The sequence below is a fragment of the Sinocyclocheilus anshuiensis genome, unplaced genomic scaffold (assembly GCF_001515605.1).
Source record: "Sinocyclocheilus anshuiensis isolate Anshui unplaced genomic scaffold, SAMN03320099.WGS_v1.1 scaffold758, whole genome shotgun sequence".
Classification (NCBI taxonomy): Eukaryota; Metazoa; Chordata; class Actinopteri; order Cypriniformes; family Cyprinidae; genus Sinocyclocheilus; species Sinocyclocheilus anshuiensis.
In genome coordinates, this window is record NW_015548126.1 from 1,195,670 (window position 1) to 1,208,094 (window position 12,425).

The following is a 12,425-nucleotide window of genomic DNA, read 5'->3' on the forward strand; positions in this document are numbered from 1 at the left end:
TATTTTTTTTTTTTTTTTTTTTTTTTTTTTTAATATCTTTGTATTAAAATTCTACAGGTTTGGAACAACATAAGCGTGAGCAAATAACGACAGAATTGTAATTTTTGGGTGCACTATCCCTTTAAGATCTGCTCAGATTATAGACATGGATTTCTATGAGTCATGATGAGATGAAATGAGATTCTGAAATCCAAAAACATTGTGTTAATAATTAAACGTCTTGAAAGGTCACTATACCTGCTCAATGGTTAGGTTCTTGTCTGGTCCAGTTAGGAATGGGATGAGAAATGGTTCTAAAGGCTTTACTGTGCTGAAGAACCCATAGATGCATAACAGAGTAGTGGGATACTTCCAGTCCCTCGTCCAATGCTTCAGAGTCTCCATCTTTTTAGATTCAGTGTTTCCTTAAGTTGGATGTAAATACAGTACCTTTATCAGACTGAACACTATAATAATATAATCTTTATGTTATTGTCAAAAGAGCACTATTTTTGCATGCACTGTTTACCTTTGCAGGTGTGTGAGATCTGTTTTCATGGAAGTACTGCTCCTGTCTTGAGATAATCACCACTCACTCTGAGGGTGAGAGTCTCTGCTGTAAATGAGCAACCAGTGAGCAAAGTTCTGCTTAGATTATTCTGATCACACCTTCATTCTGAGCAATATTGTTATTCACTAGATAATCAGACTTTATTTATTATTCTAATACTATGCATTGTTCATGTCATTAATTATTTTAGGATTAATTAATTTGAGAAACTTTTACTTAAGTCGTGTCTTCACTCTTTATTAGTATAACTGTGGCAATATTTCTTTTGATTTTCTTCTGGTTTTGGAGCAGGGGACTTTTATTATTTTTTTATTATTATTATTATTTTTTTTTATTCCCACTTTCGAACTTTTATTTTGAATTCTCACAGGCTTCTTCGGTCGGCCTTTTATTTTGAATTCCATTTCCATCGTATTTCAGATGCTTCCTGTTTCAAACTGGTTTCTCGTGACAAATCCTATGACACTTGGTTTGCGGATAAAACACCAGCAGGTTAGAAAAATGCACACATTTGACTTTTATTGCTTTATTAATGCAGCTACTGTGCAAAATTAGTATCAAAATAGACAATATTATCATAACTTAACTAAAAAGTGTAAAAATAGTATGATAATGTTACACTACGTAAATACGTCGTGACCTAACTGTTAATTCGCTTTTATGGATATATACCAAGCTAGTGCTATGATATTTCTTGAAGTACCTTGTGTAAATGCGATGAAAATAGTATAATTTATTGTAATGGTATACATTAAAATACGATGGTATTACCGCCTGACATCATCATTTTACCATGGTAAAATACTTTTTGTAAAACTTCTTTAGTCAACTGATTTAAATGTATCTTCCAGGTGTGCAATCATGGCAAGCAACAAATTCCAGATCGTGGTGCAGGGAGAGGCATCTGAGACGGACTCAGATGATGAAGTATGCATCACCTCTGCTCCTCCTGTCCATGCATCATCATCATCAGGGATGAAGGTGGCAGGAGAGGCGTCCGAGACCGACAGCGAGGACGAGGAGGAGAGAGCTCGCAGACTAGCCTCAGAAAGCCATCAACAGATGCTCCGCAAAGACCTGCCTCCTCTCATCGTGATCAGAAACACACCTGCGACTGCGTCCGGACAGGAGGACAGATCGTCGCCTGTGTCCAGACCTGACTCAGGTAGGTTTAACTCGTTACTCCAGCAGAAACTGCAGGAGAGCAATGCGCGGTTGTGCATGGACGTCAATCAAAGCCTGAAACAGGTGTATCAGAACGCAGCACGGGACATAAGACAGGCCACCGCTCACCTCAACAACTCTCAGACAGGCATCATCAACGCGTCCCACAGCATTAGGCTCATACTGGAGGACCTGAAGTCAGTGTCTGAGAAGATCGACATCATTACCAGCTGTCATCTGCTGCCGGACATCACCATGCCAAACCCGCTGTCTGAACAATCCCAATCAAGGGCTCAGGAGCTTGATGAGATGGCTGCATGTATAAAAAAATGACAAATTCTGTGAAATATTATTGCTAAATATGGGCCTGCTGTTGGCCTGTTGAAGGTCCAATATTAGCAGCAGCTTGGATACATTTTTATGATTTTCTTGTGTGCTACATATCAATAGTATTTGACCAACATGGTCATTATTATCAGTTATTATCAATTAATATGAAAATTTGGTTGGAGTGATTAGTTGAATGCACTGAGGAAACAGACAATAAATTCTGTAAGTTAAAAAAAATAGTAAACTTGTCCAATGTGTAAACTAAATTTCTTAAATTTATTTTCTCTTTAACATATATGTTGAATTTTAGATTAATCTGTAAAGGAAAGCATATATTTTTGGGAAACTAACTAGTCACCATTTCTTGAAATTTTTCTTTTATTTTATCCTTTGCAGTTCACTTACACATTCCTGATGTTCATGTAATAAATATGATTTTAATATTATATATTAAAATTAAAATATATTTAGCATTTTTATACATTAGGTTGAAATGTAAACAAAGGAAGGTTCACAAGTTTTAATCAACTTAAGTATCATTATTATTATTACTATTAAAATGATACAATACTAAAAAGGAAGGTTAAAGCTGCATGTCGCAATATAATGTTAATGTATATATTTATATTAAATATAGCATGTCACATGGAAGGTCAAATATGACAAATGTGAATCTGCACAAAAAGCATCACTCATAAACTGAGTTTGTTTAGAAACTTTATTGAAACATACAGGTCTGTGATGGGCATTTTGGAAATGTATAAATTTATAACGAGTGGAGAACATGAAAGCTTCATAGCAACACCTTGATCGGAATAAACACAAGTAGGAAATGCAACAGACACATATGCCTAGTATTCAAAAAACGTTTGCCATTGAATCTGCTGCATACACTTTGAAACACTTGCAACTAAGTTTAAAAGGCACTTTGAAGACCGATTTACTTTCTCCATTGATACATACGAAACAATCTCCTATGGTATACATACGACTAAATGAAATCTAACCTGCATTTCTAAACATGAATAAGGCACTGTCCGTGAGACTGGACCGGGCAACACTTTGTCTCGTTCTATAAAGCTTATCTTTTCACTATACCTTTCATTTCGGACACAATCTTAATCTATTTTTAAAGGACACTGATGCTGCACCTTGATTAGAGTTGTGCAAATATGAAGCAATGATTCTTAGAGCGATATAAATAAACCTTTGAGAAATGGTTTGATGGACAGTTAATGATCACATCAATAGTATCAAAAGTAGTTACGTTTCCAGACGCTCCCTACAGGCAATCACTCACACACATAAACTCTCTCATGCTCCTGTGCATGGGTTTCTTTCACAGAGGCACATCAATGAAAAAGATGTGCAACAGATGTGCAAATATTCAGCTTCACGTTAAAGCTCTCACACGGAAATAAAGTCATGAGATATGATTAGTAGAGCTATTGCAGCAACATATGTTAAAAATGTATGTTGCTATCTAAAGTATAACACTGAGGCTGAAAGGAAATAGTAAAGGACTGATAGTACAGTAATAATGCTACAAAAGCTTCCAGGTAAACAACTAAACCAAACCAAATTGATCTGAAAAAGCCTAGAAACAAACTGCAAAAAATCTAAACAATACATTCAATATGAAATAAACAAGGTACGTGAAAGAAAAAAGGCACAGGGATTTAACAAAAAAAAAAAATCCTGTCTCTCCATACAGGAGTCTCACATTCTGTTATTGATATTACAAAAGGAAAACGGTATTCTGTTCCAAAATACAGCTGTGCAAAAAAGACAACTAACTGTTTCAAAATGTGAACTCAGTCCTCCAGTATTTCAGCTTACAGTATAAGTGAGATTTCAGCGAGAAAATATATTGCACGTTAACGTGATTTGTCAAGTCATGATGTCGTCTGATTGATCAGGTCAAGTCCAAGGATTTGAGTCTGTTTTAATGTTGGGGTTTGTCTGACCATGAAAGATAAAGTCATGACTGCCCACCCACAATTCTTTATGACTATTTATTTGAACATGCCATTAGATCCCATTTTGATATTAGGGATTATACTCTGTATTCAGTGTTCTTCATTTAGTTATCACTCAGAACAGTCTAAGAAGAAGTACACACAATTTTGGACACAAATATAAGAATTCAATACGCAAAAGTAATTGCTAATAACATTTTTTAGTTGAATTTAGGTATAATAATGATTGTGGGTGAGGTTTGATTGGTCGGGTCATATAAATGGCGAAGTCTGATTGGTCAGGTCATATAATGAGTGATGGCTCTCAAAGCATAGAGCAGCTCTGCCTGCATCCGAGCCTCCATTAGAAGCAAATTCACATGAACCTGGATAAAGGAAGGAAAGAGAAAGAGAATATCAGTATATTTCATATACTTTTTGAAACTATATTTTCAATCATAAATGAATAAATCAATTAAAAAAAAATGGATTAAATGAGATAAAAATATATATTTGACATGATAATATGACTCACCTTCTCGGAGTGTCTGAACTGGTGCCAGTAGTTCTCGTACATGCGGCGCGTGGTTCTCTCTGGATAACACGTCACTGTTTTGATGTAAACCTTCAGACTGCACTCCAACAACTGATTCACCTCACCGTAGTCATAATCGTCATATCTGCAGACAGTGTGAATGTTCATCTTTCAATACTAGGCAGGAAAGACTGGATTTCAGTACTTCTGGTCGTCCTGTGCTAGTACATTAGGGGGCGCTATGGGTGTACATACTGTGTACTACAGTCACATACTACTATTTCTGCAGTGTACAGTAATTGTATTCATGGAAGACCCAGATGACATTTGACAAAATGTTATGTATACAACAGAGCACTGTTACAAACCATTGAAATACAGAAATAAAATTCTGAAACATAAATAGAATATAATATTAAAATATTAAAATAAATATCTAAAGACCCGTTCACACCAAGGTCGATAACTATAAAGATAATGATAAAGATATAGTTCTAAAAATCGTTCTGAATATTAAAGAATAGCAGAGTCCACACCACAACTATAACGATAAAGGCACAGAGAAGCGATATCATTGGAATCACTTTCAGAACGATTTTTTTCCAACTGATGAACGATACAAACATTAGCTATGTTTCCATCACTCTATTTTAATGCGCATTTTGAAGTATCGTATGAGAAATGAGTGATGGAAACGCCAAATTTAGAATAAAAATCCCTTAATTCGCAAAAAAGTTTTTACGCTTGCTTGAGGTGGTTTTTGACTTGTGCGAAAAAGAGTTGATGCGAATAATGGGAGATGGAAATGCATTTTGCGAATAAATTCCTCCAAGCGCATCAAAAAAGTCATGTGACTTTGCGCTGTGGGAGTGATGATTTTGTTCTCTTTGACTTGTTGGATGGAAACGATGCTGGTTTGCAAATGTTTTATGCGATATTCCAGTTTTGCGCATAAGTTAAATTCGCAACTTTGAATGGAAACCCGGCTATTGACACCCAATCAGAATCCATCCTGCTATAAAGAGCTGGAGAATTTAAAGCGGCAGATGAGCGTGCGCTTAGAATAAACAGACAATATCGACGCTAATATCTTTATCTTTATAGTTATCGTTCTTGGTGTGAATGGGCCTTAAAACTAGAATTAGAAATGCTGCTTTTGCAACTAACTGAAATGGAATAAGTTTAAGCTGAAGAACTAAAATTACTAAAACAAAAACTGAAATAAAATAAACACAATCTAAATAGAAATGAAAACCCCGAGCTAATAAAAATGACAAAAGGAAATAACAAAATTACTAAACTTTTAACTAAAATTAACATGATGAAAATACAAGATAACTGACGTATGTAAATGATAGGATATAAAAAGTATATAAATAACACTAAAATAACACTAGAGCACACTGTGTAATACTGTATCCCAGAATGCAATGTGCTTGACTTGACCTTTCATTTGCTGTGTGACAAAGAATTGTCCACCATGATTTTTAACACCCTAACTTTTTTGTTTTTATTTGGCTCGTGATGTTAGGCTGCTAATTATTTTTCATTAGCAGAGTTTCATAAGTGTCGCCTGTTCTCATAGACATACCTTATTCCATACATACAGTGGACGTAGTTGAAGAGAGCCCTGCGCAGCATGCTGGTGTCCACCCCCTCGTGACTGGCCATGTTGTAATAGGTAAGATCACATGCCGTTCTGAACTTATCATCCAACAGGTGACCGATGTCAGAGTACAACCTGTTCACCAGAGAGAAACCATGATCCTCCCATGTGTAGTCCTACAAAGTGAACAAGACAGAATGATCAATCATTCATCATAAACAGAGTATAAAAAAAGAATAATGATGCCCTATATGTGTATATTTGAGGGTGTTTCTCGTACTTGTGCTTTAAAAGTGGGTGGGTTGTCTTCTCCGTGTCGTGCAAAGTCTTGGTATCCAAATGACGGGTCGTCTACAAACCGAGCCACGGGAGAAGGAGGCACCACTTCCTCATCAAACCCTGCATATGAAAATCACAACATTTTAATACATGCACTGAAAACTAAAGATTGCTAGATCCTTTCTTGTTTTCAAGGAATGGTCCAAATACGGCACGTCGACTGGTCATGCTTAGTTTGATGTCATTTATGACAAATGGCAAATACACTCATACAGATTTAGAACACCATGTGACTGAGTACACAATGGCAGAATTATAATTTTGGTAATTTATCCCTTTAATTCACGCATTGCCACAAGACCACAACCAAAAGTGAAGGAAAATAGAAAAAAAACGAAATTGGACGAGAAGCAGAAGAAAACAAAAAGAAAGAGAAACAGTCTGGTACTATTTTAATTGAAATATATTTAGAGGTTATTATGAAAGAAAAGATGTACTATGAACTGAAAAAGAGCAGTCGGGTAGGAAGAATCTGTGTTGTAATACCTGCAGACACCACTAGAAGACTCTCTTTCTTTTCTTTTTCAAAGCGAGTGAACATCTCCTCCTCTGACGCATCGTCATCTTCTCTCTCCTCCAACAATCGCTTCATTCTCTCCATCAGAGCTTCCAGCTCACTCTAAAATACACAAAAATTTAGTTAAAAATTATATACTACTTATATATATTTTTATATAAACTTATATAAAAAAGGGAATTTAGAAGAAAAATTTTAGTGGTCATTTTCTGTATGTATTTTTATTTTTTTTACTTGAAATGAAATGCGATCTGAACATGTTTTCCTGATATAAAAATACAAAAACAACACATGGACACGTTGTAATGTTTTCCTACCCCAGTGTCAGGGTTACGCAGGGGGTTCCCGTTGGCTTGGTTGCTGTTTGTTAGGTGGCAGGTGCATAAACCTGCCATGGCTGGAGGGCAAAGGTCATCCGTGACCCCGTTGACCTCTGTGACCTCAGGGTCAGGGTTGACACCGCTACCAAACACAAAACTAGCCAAGGCATGGAAATGTGCCAACAGTACGACAGCATGAACCAGCTCTGCCAGAGACCAGCTGTGTTCTCCTGTCTTCACCAGAGCCTGAGAAACAGAGTGTAAACTCATTCATATCTGATGTAGAAAGGATTTAAACAACTATAATGAACAATACAACACTGATGAAGACTCCAGTTTAAGACACTGTATATGTGTTCACCTACATGGGGTTATATAACGCTAGATGGCTACCACAGTACGCTATTATTTCTACAGTAAATGTGCAGTATGCATTTTTCAACATGTATTTCCCAAAACATAGTGTGTGCAGTATATAAAACATAGTTTGCTACATGGAATGTATCCCACAATGAAAGTGCATTGACTTGATTTTCAAGGTGAGTGTGGAATGCACAGGAAGTAACGTTATTTGACTCAGTGTTTAATTTGACTAAGAATTAAAATGTTTTTTAACACAAAACTGGATTGAAAATGCACTGCTTTTATTTACATGATGATACTCTTTGCACGCTTTGAATTAAACACAGTGATGTGCACTACTGTTTGAAATACTTTGTTCCATAATGCTTGCATAAAGCTACAATTCTGTGTATACTAGGGCTGCACGATATTGGAATAAAAATGACTGTGGTATTTTTCTGCAATATATATAAAAATACAGAAATGTTTACCAGATGACTTGAATAGCTATGTTTGGAAAGAGATAATCATTCTAGAATAAGTGGAGTTATTTTTTTATGGAGTGCAAAATTAAACTAATAATTTATACAATAATAATTTAAAATAATATTTTTTTTTACTCTGAAGACGTTTTTGAGTGTGAAACACTCTTTTAGGCCTGAACAATTTGGGGGGGGGGGAGGGACAAATTTCAAAATGTGGGTTTTAAAAAATGGGTTCACACTTGGGTTTATGCTTTACAAGAACTGACTCAAATTTTAAAAATAGTTTTAAAAATATCTCTACACTGAGTTTTCATAGGGCACATTCCTGCTGTTTTTGACCATTTATATAATATAATATGACTATAAAATAATAATTTGTGAGCAGTGCCATTAAGTTAATGCACATATTTATATAATTAAATCACAGTCTGCACGATTTGACAATCGAACTAAACCCTAAAATCATGATTTTATTTTGATATACCATGTAGCCCTAGTGTATCTTGAGCAATAAACAAGAAAGCTAGTATGTTACCTGTATGTGTTGCTTGGTAATAAGCCAAGGTCTATGCGCGAGGATCTTGTTAATCTCATTGAGGTTGCGAAGTCGTTGTGGGCAGAACTCCAGACCTCTCAACCAATCGGAACACACGCCAATCTGCTCGAACTCTTGCACATGCTGACAGACCAGCGTGGAACACTGATGCCGTGCTGCAGCCTGGAAGAAACAAAGAAATCACTCTTAAAACTATTCAAGTTGAATAAAGTCCCCCTTGCAAGTGTTTCTGTGTGCGTTTGTACCATTATAGCGATATAATGCCTGTAGTGGAGTGGTAGGGGTCCGTCCATCCTCAAGAGATAATAGTGACAGCGCAGGAAGGCTTGAAGATAATGCGGGTGGAGCCCCATCACCTGCGTCAGGTTGTCCATACGACCGCTGAACTCTTCGTCTAAGAACATCACTGTGGAGTCATTCAGAGGCATGGCTTCTATGATCTGGGATTGAGAATCAGACATCAGGACATGAACAGACTGTTATTTCCATACACAAAAGCACTATGGTCAGATGGTAATATAAATTATACGTGGTCTGTCAGATTTTGTAATGTGAGAAGGCACTAACATGCGATGCTACGAATTAGAGCCAAGAAAGATTTGAACTTTAGTTCAGGTTCATCTTAATTCAGCATAGTCAGGACAGATGCTATAATTCAATTTACAATCTAAATAGACTTTCTTAGGTCTCCCGGCGGCACGCTCAACTCAGATTCAATGAAAATCATCTCCTGAACCTGATGAACTCAAAACAAAAATGAAATGAACACCAACTGACCCGAGAAAGAACGATAACAGTATATGAGCTGGGTTAACTCAGATTCAATGAATGTGTGAGAAAAAAGAGAGTTTTCAATGACAAAAAACTGCCAATATTGTGGTGCGACATACACTATGGTATTGAAAGAATACTATAGTAATATACCATGGTATTTACATGGCACTCCTAGATACACTACCGTTCAAACGTTTGGGAAATCAGCAAAAACTAAGTAAACTATCAGAGATTTTTATTTCAAATAAATGCTGAGCTTTTGAACATTTTATTAATCAAAGAATCCTGATGAATAAAAATAAATCCTGAAGAACAAAATGTCCAGGTATAAGTTTTCACAAAAATATTAAGCAGCACTGTTTTCAACACTGATAAGAATACATTTGTCTTGATCCGCAAATCAGCATATTATTATGGTTTCTGAAGGATCATGTGACACCGAAGACTGGAGAAATGATGCTGAAAATTTAGCTTTGCCATCACAGAAATAAATTACATTTAAAATATATTCAAATAGAAATATTTTTTTATTTGTAATAATATTTCACAATATTATTGTTTTACTGTATTTTTGATTTAAAAAAAAAATTTGCCTTGGTGCGCATAAGAGAATTCTTTCAAATATGTTAAAAAATCTCAACAGACGTTTGAACAGTAGTACATTTCCAAGAAGAATATGTTGATAATACCATGGTAAATGTCCAAAATAATTATGGTGTAACAACTGTACAATCGCTTGAAAAAAAAAAAATATATATATATATTTTTTTTTAAGTTAAGTATTACCTCATTTTCTGGAATAAATGAGCTTGGTCCTGTTGATATGCGTCTTGACATCTTCATTCCTTTTTCCTGAGGAACAAGAAGAACATTTGTGATGAATATGAAGAAAACATCCTGACAATACAATCAAATAAAACTGATGTGTGTGTGTGTGTGTGTGTTTTATGTTATAATACTTTCTCCAGTTTCAAGTTAACATTAATATGCAGGGACAAATACAAGTAAGCCATCTGTAGCTTGATTCCGCCCAGCAACAGTGGCTCAACCAATGGTGTGAGTTTGGGGGCGGGGTTTATTCAATTAATGGGGGCTTGTTTATTCAACTAATGGCAGGCAGGAGAAACCTGCTTGAAAGTAGTCATTATTTTAGAGACACTAATGCCTCAAAAAAATGTAACAAGCATAAAGTGAAGGAAATTCAGAAGATATTTCAATAAAAGTATCAGTGTATTTAACGTATATATTTTAAAGATATATTGATATATACATCGATTTGGTGTCTACCTGCTGAGGTTTATTTTAAAAGTTCCTCCCAGTCTTTGTTTTTCCTGTTACAGTGAAAGGTAAGAAGTTCCACGAAAACTGTGTTTGTGTTTTATCTATGTATGTATATGTGTGTGTGTGTGTGTGTGTGTGTGTGTGTGTTTGCCACTAACTATAATGGCAAGGGTGTAAGGGTCACTTCAGATCAGTGATTCGAGGCCTGGACACACCAAATCTCTCTCCCTGTCATTCTCACCCTCCCTTTCACTTTATCTATCCTTCCTTCCTTCTCTTCAGGATTTGGGTTTGTTCAGGATATCCCACCAACCACCACAAATACAAAAACGGTGTTGTATTTGCGGTCAGAGATGTTTTGCCTTCACTCTGTAGCCTCATTGGAAACCTGTGCTGTTTATAAAACACTAACCTAGAACTAATATGGGTCTGCACAACCAGACACACATATGTTAGCATTAAATCTGGTGCACAAGTTCCCAAACGTGATTTATTTTTTTATTCCCACTGTCAAGTTGTTTTTCTAAGGATGCATAAATCGTGGAAGGAAAGATTGAGCAACACAAAGACAAGGAGAGTTTTGTTTCAGGCTCGTTGGTTTCTTACATCCACTGCTCTGTTGAAAGAGAACAAGAATTTACCTATAAAATAAAGAGAGCAAATAGACTGCACAAATAAAGAGGACAAGCAGCAAACAGAGGGAGGTCAGAGGAGAAAAACAATACAGAAAGAGAGGTCTCCAGCATTAATCAACTCAACTGAAACACATTCACAGTGTGTACAGCTGCGTTGTTACTGTTAACTAATACTATTTAATGAATAATAGTAAAAAATAGTTTTCGTTAATTAAAATAGAATAAATATTAGATACTTATAACTTACTTTAAAGTTAAGGATAAACACTGAAGACTACATTTCTTCAGTCTTCAGTGTCACATGATCATTCAGAAATCAGTCTAAGATGCTGATTTGCTTTTTATTATTATCAATGTTGAAAACAGTTGTGCTGCTTAATATTTTTGTCGAAAATGTGATCGATTGTTCAAAAGAACAATTTATTGGAATAGAAATCTTTTGTAACATTATAAAAGTATATTGCCCCAGAAATAATTGCGATAAGCGAGTGTCATTTTAAAGACCATTTTATACCATTAGGGCTGCCACTAACGACTATTTTTATTTCGATTAATCTATCAATTAATCGATTAATCTAACCGATTAATTCCCCACAAAAAAAAAAAAAAACACGTGTTCTAGTCTACTAATAATAAAATTATAATAAAAAAATACCTTTTAAAGGAGTATTTACCAGAAATGTTATTTACCAGAATTTATTTAGGAGAAAAATATAAATGTGCAGTATTTCTGAAAAAAAAAAGAAAACATTTTTTTTTTTATAAAATCAATTAATTGGAGATGCTTTTGATTACTAAAATTTAATGGAACCATTAAAATGGAATCCAGAAAATAATGGAAAACAGAATTTGGTAAAGATAAAACCCGAACATATAATCATAATGTAACAGCATAATAATTAGAGCCCGACCGATATGGTTTTTTTGGGGGGCCGATACCGATACCGATATTCGGGAGTAAAAGAAGGCCGATACCGATATATCGGCCGATATTCTTTGTGTATATTATAGTACAGTACCAGTCAAAAGTTTG

At 35.4% G+C, this 12,425-nt stretch overlaps 3 protein-coding genes across 3 annotated transcripts in view; 1 reads left to right on the plus strand and 2 right to left on the minus strand.

Annotated features, from left to right (window-relative positions):
- The window catches only part of slc19a3a (solute carrier family 19 member 3a), a 5,597-nt gene extending 5,213 nt beyond the window's left edge, over nt 1-384 (minus strand). Inside the window, exon 1 of the mRNA XM_016507680.1 lies at nt 238-384. Within this exon, the coding sequence (XP_016363166.1) occupies nt 238-384 (147 nt within the window). The remainder of the gene's footprint in view (nt 1-237) is intronic.
- Nucleotides 385-960: 576 nt separating this feature from the next.
- Nucleotides 961-2,249, plus strand: LOC107704713 (biogenesis of lysosome-related organelles complex 1 subunit 3-like). Its single transcript, XM_016507700.1, has 2 exons — nt 961-1,042; nt 1,402-2,249. The coding sequence occupies exon 2, from the start codon at nt 1,412-1,414 to the stop codon at nt 2,045-2,047; it is 636 nt and encodes a 211-aa protein (XP_016363186.1). The 5' UTR covers nt 961-1,042; nt 1,402-1,411; the 3' UTR covers nt 2,048-2,249.
- Nucleotides 2,250-2,717: 468 nt separating this feature from the next.
- Nucleotides 2,718-12,425, minus strand: part of LOC107704751 (sestrin-3-like) — a 17,608-nt gene continuing 7,900 nt past the window's right edge. The window contains exons 2-10 of the mRNA XM_016507749.1: nt 10,263-10,328; nt 8,948-9,142; nt 8,682-8,864; nt 7,317-7,565; nt 6,969-7,101; nt 6,424-6,542; nt 6,129-6,319; nt 4,538-4,682; nt 2,718-4,388 (exon numbers count right to left, since the gene is read on the minus strand). Of these exons, the coding sequence (XP_016363235.1) occupies nt 4,302-4,388; nt 4,538-4,682; nt 6,129-6,319; nt 6,424-6,542; nt 6,969-7,101; nt 7,317-7,565; nt 8,682-8,864; nt 8,948-9,142; nt 10,263-10,328 (1,368 nt within the window). The 3' untranslated portion in view covers nt 2,718-4,301. The remainder of the gene's footprint in view (nt 4,389-4,537; nt 4,683-6,128; nt 6,320-6,423; nt 6,543-6,968; nt 7,102-7,316; nt 7,566-8,681; nt 8,865-8,947; nt 9,143-10,262; nt 10,329-12,425) is intronic.

Coding starts and splice junctions, on each gene's coding strand:
- LOC107704713 (XM_016507700.1), top strand. CDS start 1,412: ATGGCAAGCAACAAATTCCAGATCGTGGTGCAGGGAGAGGCATCTGAG.